The following is a 14,658-nucleotide window of genomic DNA, read 5'->3' on the forward strand; positions in this document are numbered from 1 at the left end:
GGTCTTAAGGCGCGTCCACATTACTCGTGCTCGTGCTCGTCGGGAGACTCGTCTGGCTTTTAATTGTGCTCGTAAATCTTCGTCCACACTACTTCAGTTGCTCGCCACGCTTCGGCACGTGAGGATCCGTATATTTACTCGTAGTGTGTATAGGCTGTAGCCGTATTTTAATCTATTGGCTATAGTTTTTAATTTCAAATTTAAAATTATTTGCTTGTCTCGTGACTTGTCATATCGTCCACATTACTCGCTAGCATAGCGAGTCACACGAGCACGAGTAATGTGGACGCGCCTTTAGACACAGATGTGACGTAGAACGCAACGCAATGATGGTGTATTAAGTGGGGAGGGGGACTTACGGGCAAGGCTCAGTTCATTCCTATTCGCGATAACATACTGCAGCATCTGCAAAAGGGACTGACAACACGAGCCTCAATCCGTTCCGAACTTGATAGCCAAGTTCCCGTAGAGAATTGAACTCCGTCATCCAGTTAATCACTGCATCATCACTTTACATGACCATCACGAGCTAACAACGGTTAATAGAGATCGCTCAAATGGGCGAAGGGATGCATAGATAATCTAAACTGCTCCACACTACAGACGAACTCCATTATACATATTAACCTATGCCAGACGCTGTTAGCCTGGAAGATAAAAGACAATGATATCTGTCGGCAAATCTGTGTACTAAATACGTCTAGCCGAATCCATCACGGGGAAATGTCGATAATACGACCTACTGAACGGACTACAATGCATGTGGTTTGGGTAAGAGTGACATATGTAAAGGACCTCGGGCTGTGAAAAGCTTGAGACTGAAGTTTTCTTGGAGATTTTTTGATTTGCGACCTTCTAAATTAAGAAACGATATAGACTTGTAGCCAGTGGCAGTACAGATGGGGACAGCTGGTTCCTCTGAAATGTATATTACTGTACTTTTTTTTTTAATTCGCTTAGTGGGAGGTGGAATCCAACTGGGTCCACTCGGCACGGCGGCCGCTGATTGGCCTACTGTACCTGCCTCGGGTGATTAAGATGCTGGAGAATTTGGTGGAATGAAGATCGGCAAGGGAAACTGAAGTACTCGGAGAAAACCCGCCATAAACCATAATCCATAAACGCATAAGTTAAATTCATAACTGGGCTGATAAAAAAAAATCTACTGTATATATCAGAACATAATAAATTAGGGGATAAGACTCGTGGTGTAGGGTTCATATGGTCAGACCGCTTTAAATATAATAGATGAAAATCCGTTTTGATAAGCGTCCTGTGTAGTTGACAACAAAAAACCACATACGAAAATATTCCTGACAACAAGAAAAAACAAAAACAAGTTGCATTAAATTCATAGGAGTTAAGCGTACCTAAGAATAACAGGGTACCTTTGCACAACACGGTGACAAGCAGAGCTATGTATGTGTGAGGGTAACAAATAATTAAAACCAAATTCAGTGACAGTTCAAGGCTACTGAATACTTCATAATAGTTAATGCTGGGTCTATCCATCTATCCTTGGCTCTACAGTCTTTTGTTGAAACTTGGCCTCTTTTCCAAGTTTCTTAATCTTTTACACAGTTGGTAGGACTCCTTGGACGGGGGATCAGACCGTCGCAAGGCCGCTACGTGCACACAGAACAGCACAGACAGAATAAACGCACAGAGACATCCATACTTCGCCTCTTTTCCAAGATTCTTAATCTTTTACACAGTTGGTATGACTCCTTGGACGGGGGATCAGGCCGTCACAAGGCCACTACCTGCACACAGTACAGCACAAACAAAATCAATGCACAGAGACATTCATGCTTCAGACTGCGAGGTCACTGTGATCAGCACATTGGATATAGTTAACTGCAAGTGAACCTCTCTGAGCAACAGGTTTGCATGGTCACCATATTCTAAAAACGATCCCAGGTACAGTTTACATAAATATCAAACTACAATATTTTTACCTCGATCCACAGTGAAATATCAAGAATGAAAAATCAGCGACTCACGTTCATTTTCCAGAAGCAATAAATATGCAACGTTAACTTCTCATGGGGTTACACAAACCAAATTTGACTCACAAACAGACTGACGCAATTTATCAGTCGCCACTTACGTTTCATATTAGCGAAGACCCTCGTCGGGCTAAACACGGCCTGAAGGTCGTCTTATCTTCTTTCCTCCAGGAAAATTATGCGATTTGATATTAAATTACGCTATAACCAATTCTGTTCAAAGTCATGTTTACCACTGGACGCTACATTAAATATTCACTTCACAGAACACTGTCCAATAAACCACGAAATAAATTAGTTAGTTACCGAAACACTCAATGTCAAGTTACTTTTAAAACAGTAACTGCATCCTCGTTATACTTAAACTAACATATCACAATCAATCACGGAGAATATACACCTAAATTCGGCAAAAATAACACGGGAGCAAGGAGAAATATTCATTCTCAGAGAACTACGCCGCTTCGGACGACGTTACACGTCTATAATACAGTCATGTGGTTGTGAAGCGCGGGAGGGCGCGTTCATAAAATTCAGATCCGCGATGCGAGGTAAACTAAAACTAAACAAGGACAGTAACAGACGCGAAATGTTTCCTTACTTTTATTTGCGAGCCTTGAGTGCTATTGCTATGCCAATTTTTGTGTATTAAAAATGTGAATAGCATTCATTTCCATATACTTACTTCCTTATGGAGCTGGACCCTTCTTGAGAAGCCAAATCTCCAGCTACTCAAGAATTTCCCAGTATTTTATTGAACCCGAAGGTTCATTACCGTGTTCACAATAGCCCTCCACTGACCCCTATCCTGAGCCAGGTCAATCCAGTCAGTATCCCATCCTATCTCTATAAGTTCCATTTTAATATTGTCCGCCCACTTACGCCTTGGTCTTCCTAGTGGTCTCTTACCTACTGGCTTTCCCACCAATATCCTATATGCATTCCTTTTCTCCCCCATTCATGCTACATGCCCTGCCCACCTCATCCTCCTTGACTTGATCATTCTAATTATACTTGGAGAAGAGTACAAGTTCTTCATTTCCATGTACAATAATAAAACTGTATCATAACTTGAGTGTACTGTTTTAACAAGCATGTCTCATAACAATTTACTGATACTCATTTTTAGCCTACTTCTGTTCTTATAAAAAATAACACAGGCTTGTGATATTGTCTTGCTACCTCTGTGTGTGTGTGTGTGTGTGCATGTACACACTTGCGACAACTTTTGAATGGCTGAATTGATCTTCCATGAAACTCGGTGTGTAGGTCATGCCACCCAAGGTCATCTAACCGGCATACTTCATAAATCACCCCATTAGTAATACCAACACTGCAGCCTGTATAATTATGGTAATAGCCTTAATATTACTGGAATGCCTAAACCAATTGTCATGAAACTTGGTATATATATCATGGCATCACTGGAAGCTTTCTGTGGTATGGAGATTCCATCTGTTATTTAATGTCTGTGCCCATATACTTATGTGCCTCAATTCAAATCATCATTTCAAAACTACTCTGGTGCGCAGTCATATGTGAATGTCAATGAAACAAAGGCCTGTCCTAAATTGGAGTATGCCCTTAAAGGGAGGTTTAAGTACTATTAAATTTTTGTCCGTTGGGGCAAGATACCTCTTGATATACAAGTAAACTCAGTCTACATCTTTGAGGGTACAGCATACTTGTACATTGAGAAGGCACCCTTGTGGAAGGGTCATGTGTTCAATAAGACCTTTGTATAGAAATTCTGGTCCCCAACATGTGTCAGAAATAGAACCTTAGTAGCTTTATAACAATGATGTAATGACTTGGAACACTATCTGATGATGACACCCTCAAACACCTCAAAGATATTTTAGACACACTTCATGAACTATCACTAAAATCATCTGTATAAAACAGCAAAATAAAACAATATATATATGAACTGAATTAATGTTCATTACTATTCAAAAACACAGGTGACACCCATGAATGATCATACAAGCAATGAACATAATATTATATTTATACATCAGTATGTACAAGTGTGCAGTTAAATAAACTTAGGAGTTAATACAGACACAGCTGAAGTACAATAAATGCTATGGTAGCAATGTAAGCAATGTCAGAAAGAGCTCTACTGAAGTATATAATGAGGTGTCTATGTATGAACTTCAAACAATGCATCAAACACTTGTCATAACATATAGACTAATACTGATGTAATGGCATTATGGTATTATTATTAGTATTATTTCCTTTTTATCAGCATGGAAGAGAAAAGTGGTATTATGCATAAGAGTGATGCGTTCATATTTACATGTAAAAGGAAAGGGAATTTGAGTTCCATGATCTCCTGTCACTAAGACATCATTTTGTCTGGCTGATTTAACTAATAAACCAAGGGGGACAAAATGAAATAATGCTAAAAATTATGGGCACTTTGTTTTCTAAAGAGTGCTCGTATGAAACAAACTTATCTGTGATGCTAACTTTTCAGTTGTGAGCTAGCCTAATTTAAAGACAAGGGCATCCTTACAAATAGTCTGACTCTATCAAACCTTCTTAACCCAATCTCTCCTACCAGATGGTGTGTGCATCATCTAATAATTCATAAAACTGTATTAATCTGTGAAAGGCTGCTTTGATGAACCCTTCCTTATTTCATGCATCTAACTGGAGCAGTATATCATGAAATCAGTTACACAGAAAGCAATGAATTATGTAAAAGACAGCTGAAAAATGGCAAGAGAAATGAGATTCATCTTCAGGTAACTTTATACATCACAAATCCCACAATTTCTGATAATGAATAATTATTCAAGCCCACATGAAAAGATATCTCAAGACTCCACATGGCAATATTTGTGAAATGAGAAAGATGTACGCATAAAAAAAAAAGCTTCAAAACCACAAGGAGAAAAAAGTCATGTGGGCAGCTGAATGTTATTACCATACATAACTTCAGCATTTTTATCCCCAGAAAAAAAATGACTTTAAGCATAAATTACAAGTAATAATACAAATTGAAATTACTCTTGACATAGGATAATTACCAACAATACAAAGAGACAGCTGAGAGAAAAGTTGTGGCAAGAAATTAAAATTGAAAGATTGTTGAAGGAAAGAAGAGACTGGATATTCATCTTGATATATATATAAAGTGAAAACAATGCTAGGAGAAGGAGGAGAAGATTAAAAGACAGCAATCTTTATTCATCTTCCTCAGGCATTTCCACTTTAATGTGGGTCATCTATTCTTTCTTTAACGTACAGACTTACCATACGCAGTGATAGCAATATAAAATATCAAAAAGAAACATAAAATATGAACACTTCCGTCATGGATGCTGATAACAAGATGTGCAAACCTGACAAGCTCTACGTCCTATATGAACTTCTGTCTGAAAGACAACCTGGCCAGTTTTTCAGGAACTAAGATCCTGGTGCAGTGACTGTGAAGTGTACTATCTTCTGGAAAATATGCTGTGTAGCCTGGTAGAAATATTTTGACATTTCAGAGGAATGTACAGCCTCCATCTTCAGGGTCAAAGAATAAGATGAAGGCAGTACATTCCATGAAAACACATGTAAACCTCTATCTGGCCACATTACATGACACCGCAGAAGACTCTGCTCTTCAATTGCGTTTTTGTAGCCATAGTAGAGGGTGAAGAGATTTTGAGACAATAATATGTCAGGATTACTGAGTTCCCAGACTTTTGTCAACTGTATTCTAAACAGAACAAAATGTTTTGGAAACTGAATATGTCTCCATTCTCAGCTGGTAAAGCAGGTAATACCTACTCAGTTAGCCCCATCAGGAAGACTTAATCTCTATCCAATGACTGAGGTTAACTCTTTCTAATAGCCACCCAAATGAGGTGACACCAAATCTTGTCATCTGAGCATGGAAAGGAATCCAGTTTTTGAAATAATGGGTTCTGTTTGAAACAGCCGATGATGAACAAAGTCCAGAAATCCGGTAATACCAATGCACTATTGTTATCAGAACCCTTCAGAAGCGACCTATCATCATCATTCTGTTACATGAGGCATAGCTGCAACAGAACAAATAAACTGTAGAACAATTACTTTTCATCAACAAAATATGGCATTATGGCAGTATATAAGATTCAGTTCTGTAAAATTAACATCTGCTGAAATATATATTAGCACATCAGACTTTTACTGAGGTTCTTCCAATGTTTTGACAACAATGCAGTTGGCATCATCCTGGTGAATGTTGTGGACAGTGAATAGCACCGGGGCTAGGGGAGCAGGAGAAGGAAGAAGCAAGTGGCTGGTTAATGTGCTGTTCTAATTATTAACCACACACTGCATCTAGAGTTTGTGGGAGAAGAGGATGGGTATTAACTAACTGATAGGGGCGGCTTGTATATTATCTAGACTGAAGAGATGAGACATGTCCGCAGATATTTATCTTAATCCCAATGTCACTTTCAAATTTAGGTATTCTGATTATTTCAGTGGCTTCTCAGATGATACAGGGATGGCATTTGTGGATGCACACCCACATGCATCAAGACATGTAACAGTCAAGACACGATGTCTGCAAATTGAAACAAAGATAGGAGCACAGTTTAAACGAATGAGATTATTAAAACCGCCGCACGCCAGTCTGAGTCATGATGCTGACGAATCACGAATAAAGCAAGACTGCATCTACTGTCTCATGTCTTGATGCAGTTGGTGTGTGGCCACCCTATGGCTTCTATCTTGTCCAGTGTCTTGACTACTGCCACTTGCTGATGCCTTATTCTGGTGTCTCCAATGTAATAAGAAACCATTGTCAAATTTACACCTTTCACCTTGGAGATGGCAACTCAAACACTTGCCAAAACAAGGGAAATATTTCAGCAAACAGGCAACTCAAACCCAGAAAGTGATCTGATATATTAGACATCCGCTACAAAAAGATAGGGAGAAGAATATGATAAAACAGTCACACCTAAAAACACAAAACATAGTTCTGCATTTATGTTTCAGGCTTGCACATCTTAGGTCTAAGAACATGACTTGGCATATTGAATATGTAGCATAGAAATGAAGTTTGTCATGAAAAAACAACAAAACATACATACTGTCATGTAACTTGCTATAAACAGAAATGACTATTTGAATTTACAAGTAAATATTGTGGAATATAAATATATGAACCTTAACAGACTGTTGCTATAATATCAAAGTTACACTTGTGACACATAATTTTGGCACGTAAGAAGTTAAAAAAGACACATTAAATAACACGCAGTATCTTTGACCACATCCATCAGATAAAATAAATACATACATGAAGGATGAACATCAATTCATGTTCTGAAACTTATCATACATTACACATACTTCATACTAATTTAAAAACTTAGGGGAAAAAGCAATTAAAAATATGTCTGCTGAGTATTACATATATAATACATGCCTCGTTTATAAGTAATGAAAATATTAAAACAATCCTATATAAGTCATGACAAGTAATTTAGCTGTAAAGAGAAGACTGTGCCTGGATTGTACCAAGGATGATGAACACCTTTCAGCAAACCTCTTTAAGCGATACTACAAGTATCACACTTCTGTATATATTGAACATTTCCTAATGATGTGCAGTTCTTCAGAGAAAGACAGGAGATGAGACTTGGTCAAAAAGGTAGTGTGTTTTTTGCAGAAGAAAAGTACTCAGAGGAATGGTAGCCATTTGAGTTGGGTCACAGAACAGACAAGAATGTCTTAACTGAATGACACAGTAGTGGTGTGTTTGGCGTAAGTGACTGTTGACTCACATGCGCAAAACAGCGACTATAAACGTTTTAAAACTAGGATTCAAAATTATACTAAGTAATGCCTTATGAAGCACAACAGACCACTGTAGGTCGCGGTCGAAGGGCCGAAGAGGCCTACCCCTCATACATTCATTCAAGTAAAGCTTACGTGTAACATAACAACAATGCAGCATTTCTCAGCTCTCAGTCACTGCTCCATAATCAAGGAAGGGCGTACAACTTCTGGTGTCCTCAGAACAATAAATATAAAGATTATTGTCCTCTGGAATATCATATATGTAATTTGGAAGATCCTGCTATCTCAATCCCCAGGCTCTACCCCAACCCCTTCTCCTCACTGGGGCACTGGGAGCAACATTAAAATCTTTGCCTATTCTGGTTCTCTGGCATGCTTGATGTTCTGCAGTTCTTTTAAGGTTATAGTTTCTTCTGTTTATTGAAAGTTATAAAGAAAACAAACCACTTCATAGTAGTAGCTGAAATTATGTAGCGCAGTGGTATTTAAATGGACCAGCAGAGAGCTGTAGAGGTATTTAATTTGACCAGAAAGGGCTAAGGATGGAGACAGCAGTTTCTTCTGAGATGTTGGTATCCATCTACTAGACTATACAGCATCATATTCCAAAAGATGCTAATATTAGAGGGAACAGCAGACATTTAGACATACAAATGAAAAGGAAACCAAAATTTCCTGTTCTGTCCAGTAATAAAATAATTTAGAAATATTTCCCATCCTATACTGTGTGGACCTTCTTAATTTGGCACAGTTCTCTGATTTCATATTCCAAAGAAAGTTGCATCATCTAGAATGACCCTGTACATAACACATTAAGAGAGCCAAATAATAACAATGGTAAATACTAATGTAAACATCACAACAGTGCATTACTCATCTGTTTACACTAACAGTTTGTTCATCTTCTCACTTAACCTTCATAATGGAGGACAAGGTAAGCGTCTCTCCTATGCTTGAATAAATGGTATTTGAATATATTCTTGGGGACATTTTATTTAGATAAAATCCTTTAGCTCAAATGCTTTGAGATGTACATGTATATTTAAAATAATCTCATCAGTTCTGGGTAATATACCTCTGTTCAAACATTATAGGCTACCATTAATACATGTTACCAAGTATGCCAATGTAGCTTGTTCTATGAGTTTTCTTTTCATAATTTTAGATAGCAGATACATCATCCATAACTCTCTACAGACCAAACTATACAGTTATAAAAGAACTTGAGAACTTACAAGCTCAGCTTTTCAAACACTCAGTTAACTATGAGACTCACAGCCATGATCGTGGTCTTCTGAGATATTACACATGTAGTCCGATAAAAAATCAACATGTCAGAGGAACCTGCTACCTCCATCTTCATGGTTAAAGATCCATGTGTTTTACCCTGACTAATATCTTTTCAACCAGTGGAGAGATTTTATAAAAACTTGGCCAAAGAAAAAAAACAAAAACAGAATGCCATCAGAAGCCATTCATTCCATCTTCATACCATTTAATTACTTACTATCAATAATATCTGATGCCTATGAACTTCTGTAGGGCTCTGAAAGTTGTGTGCTTGTAGGCCCTCAAATAATACACAACTGCTGCAAAGATTTCTTTTTTATACAATATAAAATGAAAGCGTGAATCAGTGTTATATAGGTGAGCAACAACAAATAAACAATAAATAAATATTAATTACAGACAGCCATGTTAAATCTGTATTTTAGCTTTCATTTAATAACAATAATTAATGATGCACTGAGGTCACACAGGTGAAATTTGGTATGAAGAGAGATCACAAACATGTAGATGCAAGAAAGACCTCTTTGTATTTTAAAAGTTATAAAGATGGTGATGCTGCAAAACTGTGAGATTATGTGTGACATCTATAAGATGATGCACATCTGTACCACCGAAAATTATGCACGCAATTAGACCACTGATTTGTATAATTATACATGTATTCTAATATCTGCTATCTCTATACACAGATGCAAGCATTTAAGAGAAAACAGTCGTAAATGCTGTACCTTAGGCTGACAAGCTGCCTTACAATGAAGTGCACTTTTTCTTTCTGAGAAGAGTAGCATGGTTGTATACTTGAAGAAAATGAGGAATGTACAAGCTGAAAGGGTGGGACGTATAATAACAAAGAGTGATATCACAAATACTTTTTTTTTTTCAATGTACTCAGCCTTTAATATAAGAATAACACACAATGCTCACAAAACGTTATATAGGAAAATGTTAAGACTGAGGGTATCAAATGCCCCTGAAGATATATTAGTAATTTCAATGAAGAGAAATATGGTGCTACAATTTAAATAAATGTAAAACTGTATATTTTACTTATCACAAAGGGCATTTTTGATAATTTGAAAACGAAAATCTTAATTATTCCACAGAGAATAAGTCAGGAACCTTCAAGCATGGTCATCCTTGTGTCATAAAATTTTTTAAAATTGTTTTGTATAAATCAGTAAAACATCTCATCAGTTAATTTGTTGTAAAGCTATCCTACCCTTAAGAGATATATAACCCAGAGTATGATTAAATTATTTTGCTTATTTTCTTCGCTACATGACATAACCTGTATATTAAAGCAACATTTATAAAATGTCCCCTATTGCAGTGTAAGGTTCGATTCCTTTTTTATTCCTTCCTAAAAAAAATCATACTGCTAAAATATGTTACAAATATCTTACATCAGGCAACCATTCATTGGTGACTCTCTCTTTACTAGCATATTTCCAATTATATAAATCATGGCAGCTGTTTTACCAATCAGGATTTCTGTGATAAATGTGAGGCCATGCAATCAGGAAGAATACAACACCTCCAGCCTGACAGAGCAGTTCTGAAATAAAACAAACTCATGAGCATGCAAAGCAGCTTTCAGCCTAGGAAGAATTTAAAGGTGTCTAGCGCATCCACGTATATAAAAAAAAAACCTAGTTACTATAGATTCTGACGATGGTGTATAACACACTGATATATTGGGTTTTCGGACTTTATCCATCGTCCTGGTTTTTTAAGATAACTAATAAAAACACGATCTTTCGGAAACTGGATCTGTTTCCGTCCTCAGGTGAAGGAAAACACCTATTCTGTCAATCACTTGATTGAGGCTAGCTCTTTCTAAGGGACCCAACAGAATAGGTGTTTTCCTTCACCTGAGGACGGAAACAGATCCAGTTTCCGAAAGATCGTGTTTTTATTAGTTATCTTAAAAAACCAGGACGATGGATAAAGTCCGAAAACCCAATATATCAAAAAAAAAAAACTGTTTTAAAATTGCACAGCAAATTCATCCCCTTTGGACCTATGGCTCTCGATGATACTGAAACACCTTCCATGCAACTACTTTTTTCAAACAAAACACCTTTATTTATTTATCTCCAGTTTACTTGCAGATACCGTCAGTTCCTCAGACTACATGCTTGAAAAGGAGGTGGACAGAAGCAATCATGGCCTAATTTAAAGCCCTCTTCTGACAAATGCCTGAAGGTGCAGAGGAAAACCATGAAAAACATCAGTCAATATATTCAGTGTCTTGCCCAAGGTTTGAAACAGGCACCATTAAAACATACATCAAAAACATTATCACTTGAGTCAACATCCCCAGTAACACTTCTGTTATTGACTGTTTTAATCCTATTAATCCCTCCTCATTCTGGACACCAAAAAAAAGCCTCTACCCTTTCATTTTGTTTTCTTAAACTAGTCTTTGATGGTTTATCATCATTCTATGCCCAGTGACCCGTGCAGAAGATATGGAATGGTCTCCTATTACTGAATATTGAGCACAGATAATTACAGAATTGGAAAGAAAGTCTTACCCCTCCTTGATTTCTGCTCACACTTCGTACTTAATGGTTGTCCTTCCTTATTGCTGGCTTCAAACCATTCATCTGTCCATTATCAGCCAGAGAGATTCAGTATTACTGGACAGCATGTTGTCCAGCCTAACCACTACTGTTATCAATCAAATGTTAGGTTTTTCAGCTCCATGTAGCCTCCACAGAGCTTTGGGCAGAGTTCTCTTCTCCCAGAGTGATGTGATGTACGCTTCTTATAAACAATCATCCTGAAAAAAGCAAAACAACATCATAAACTGAAAGTTATATGCAGTAAGAAACCCGCAGATGCAGGAGCAAACAGAGCTTTCTGGCTGATTCTTGCTTGGCATACACTTCCACCCTGAAGATGAAAGCAGTATGCTCCTCCAAAACACCACACTCTCTCCAAACTACAGTGTTACACCCAGAACAACATAATCTACAGGTCACAAATTCACATACCAATCTCACATTACACATCAGTACCGACTGAAAGGAGCGAATCACAGAATTACAGTACTGTTTTGTACAAATGTAAATTCTTAAGTTTCGTAACAGTCACAATCTTATTGGCCGGTGCCAAATGTGTTGGGTAAACGCGGTGATGACAAACCATTAATTATAATTGTGAGGATGTTAACAGATTCTGTTTTATGCATAAATCCACTATGCATTACGAATATTAAGAGAAATTAATGGCCTTAGGATTCTATCATATTTATAATGTAATCCTGCATTGATGGTAACTCAAGTATCTGCCAAACTGGCACCGATTATGTTCAGAAGCATATTTCTGTTTATCATTTATATAACAAAATTATGATTTCTAAGTAAGAGGAAAGATGGATTTGAGGTTCCATGATAATGACTATGAGCAGCTACTGTTTTCTAGGATGTGACATACAGTTTGCTAGAAGTTTGCAGACTCTTCAAATGGAGTTGTTTATCATATATTTACTTCTTAATATTATTTAACATGCTTAATATACCTTATCTTATATTTTTTAAATATAATCAATTGGATGATATCACTATCTGAGGTCTGAGGTTCTCACATCAGTGGCTATGGAGATTACTGTCTTTTGGGAGGTGTCACTGTGTAGTGTGCTGGACGTTTACCAATGTTTGGGAGGAACATAACTTCTCCAGCTAAAGTTACGCTGAGGATGAAGGCAGTTTCTCTGAAACATGACTTCTGTGTTTTAAATCTTGTGGCCATGTGCACAAGTGTCATCACCATCTACTACTACAACTAGCAACAACAACAACAACAATAACAAAGATTACAACTCTACCTTCTACCCTGTAGATGGAGGCATCAGTTTTCTCCGAAATGTCCATATATATCTACCTGATTACATGGCATCACATCCCAGATGGCAGTGAACTTAATAGCACCATCTGTTTAAATATATTTCACACTCAGTTCAGCATTGCTATTGGTTGACTTGTGGTACCAAAGCATAAATTGATACAAGTATCAAAAAAATTTTTGGAAGTATGAGACAAGATATATTATAATGCAAGACTACACGGCGCCATATGCCAGATGACAGCAATTTACATTAATAAACGGCTGTATTTTTTTTCTTACAGAAAATATCCAGTATTAACTGTATGATTAGGACAACTTCTCTTTCGGATCCGAGTTTCTCACAAAAGTGACTCTGGAGGGTTTGTCTTCTGGGATATAATTTTGAAAGTGAACCAATATTTCAGAGGAATATTTCGCCTCCATTTTCAGGGTCCAAGAATGGGACATTTATGAGACCAGCATGAAGCAGGTAGGCAACTACAGAATTTTAACCTTGAAGATGGAGTCAAAATGTTTCTCTGGAATGTTAGTTGATTTTCAACAGATCATACGTTGTTATATCCCAGAAGATACAACTCTTCAACCTCTATTTACATTGACCTGATCACTATTAATTCATATGTTCCACAAAAAAATGTAAAACTGACAATACAATTACAATTCAAAATAAAAGTTTAAGAAACTCCCATGGGCCCTTCTTGTGCACACAATTCAAATATTCAAAATAAAATGTTTTGCTTTCATCAAAATCTGTGGTTGAACTTCTTCACACTAAAAGATGCAAATATGTAGTTGATATTGAGACAAAATGAACACTTACATAAATTCTGAGGCTGTCATTGGAGCGTTAACCACATCAACACACATAATGTCACAACTCCAGTGTACAAAGGTGCAGTGGATATGAAATGGGAACTTACTTACTTATGAAAAATAAACACAATTAGCTCTGCACTGCTGCAGTGAGAAGAACACCGCAACCAGCAGCATCTGAACAAACTAAATTATTCCGTTCCCCTTCCCTCTTATATGGCATATGGCCACGGTTACCTTGCACGGAACTATCTAATAAATGAGCTAAATAAAGCACTTAAGAACTCCCACAGGCGTCTCTGTGCTAACAAGAAAAAAAAATTGCATAACTGCAGTACAATGTTTTCTCTTCCCATCACTACACATTGTGCAACCTAAACAATGTTACCTAATCTGTAAGGTAACTATATTCCTACAAATGCAGGTAATTTAAAAATACCAAACCTTTGTCTGTGAAAGCAAAACACGAGATTCTTGCATGCAATGTCTTAGAACAATGAATAGCACTTTCTTCATAATAAAGTTTCCCACAAAAACAATGTAAAATAAGCTGACTATTAATATTATCAAGGAACATACCTGTATGACCTTCGTTAATTATACTTAATATACAGGATAATACAGACAGTGTCTGTCAAATTTGTTGATATATTAATCAATGAATTTAAAGGAAAATAAAATAAAATCCTGTTAACATGGGTCCAATTAGGAAAGTTAAAGGAGTAGTGGCAGTTTTATTGTAAGATAAAGACATACCAGACACAAAGATTTTAAATGAAAACTTTCACAACTAAAAGGTAAAATTAAAAGTATTGCTTAACATGATAATTGGCACAAACTCTTCACAGTTTCTGCCTATGACTGAATGAACATTTCCATAAGCCAACAATTG

General features: G+C 36.9%; 2 protein-coding genes across 4 annotated transcripts in view; both read right to left on the reverse strand.

The window, feature by feature from the left end:
• Window positions 1-2,481, reverse strand: part of LOC111871939 (protein O-linked-mannose beta-1,2-N-acetylglucosaminyltransferase 1) — a 154,532-nt gene extending 152,051 nt beyond the window's left edge. For all 3 annotated transcript variants that reach the window (XM_023865364.2, XM_023865366.2, XM_023865365.2), the window contains exon 1: window positions 2,111-2,481. The gene's annotated coding sequence lies outside the window, so the exon portion shown is untranslated. The remainder of the gene's footprint in view (window positions 1-2,110) is intronic.
• A 1,521-nt stretch (window positions 2,482-4,002) lies between these two features.
• LOC111871930 (trehalase) overlaps window positions 4,003-14,658 on the reverse strand; it is a 108,979-nt gene continuing 98,323 nt past the window's right edge. Inside the window, exons 7-8 of the mRNA XM_023865342.2 lie at window positions 11,639-11,886; window positions 4,003-10,656 (exon numbers count right to left, since the gene is read on the reverse strand). Coding sequence (XP_023721110.1) covers window positions 11,781-11,886 — 106 coding nt within the window. The 3' untranslated portion in view covers window positions 4,003-10,656; window positions 11,639-11,780. The remainder of the gene's footprint in view (window positions 10,657-11,638; window positions 11,887-14,658) is intronic.

Source organism: Cryptotermes secundus, unplaced genomic scaffold, assembly GCF_002891405.2.
Source record: "Cryptotermes secundus unplaced genomic scaffold, Csec_1.0 scaffold2225, whole genome shotgun sequence".
NCBI lineage: Eukaryota > Metazoa > Arthropoda > Insecta > Blattodea > Kalotermitidae > Cryptotermes > Cryptotermes secundus.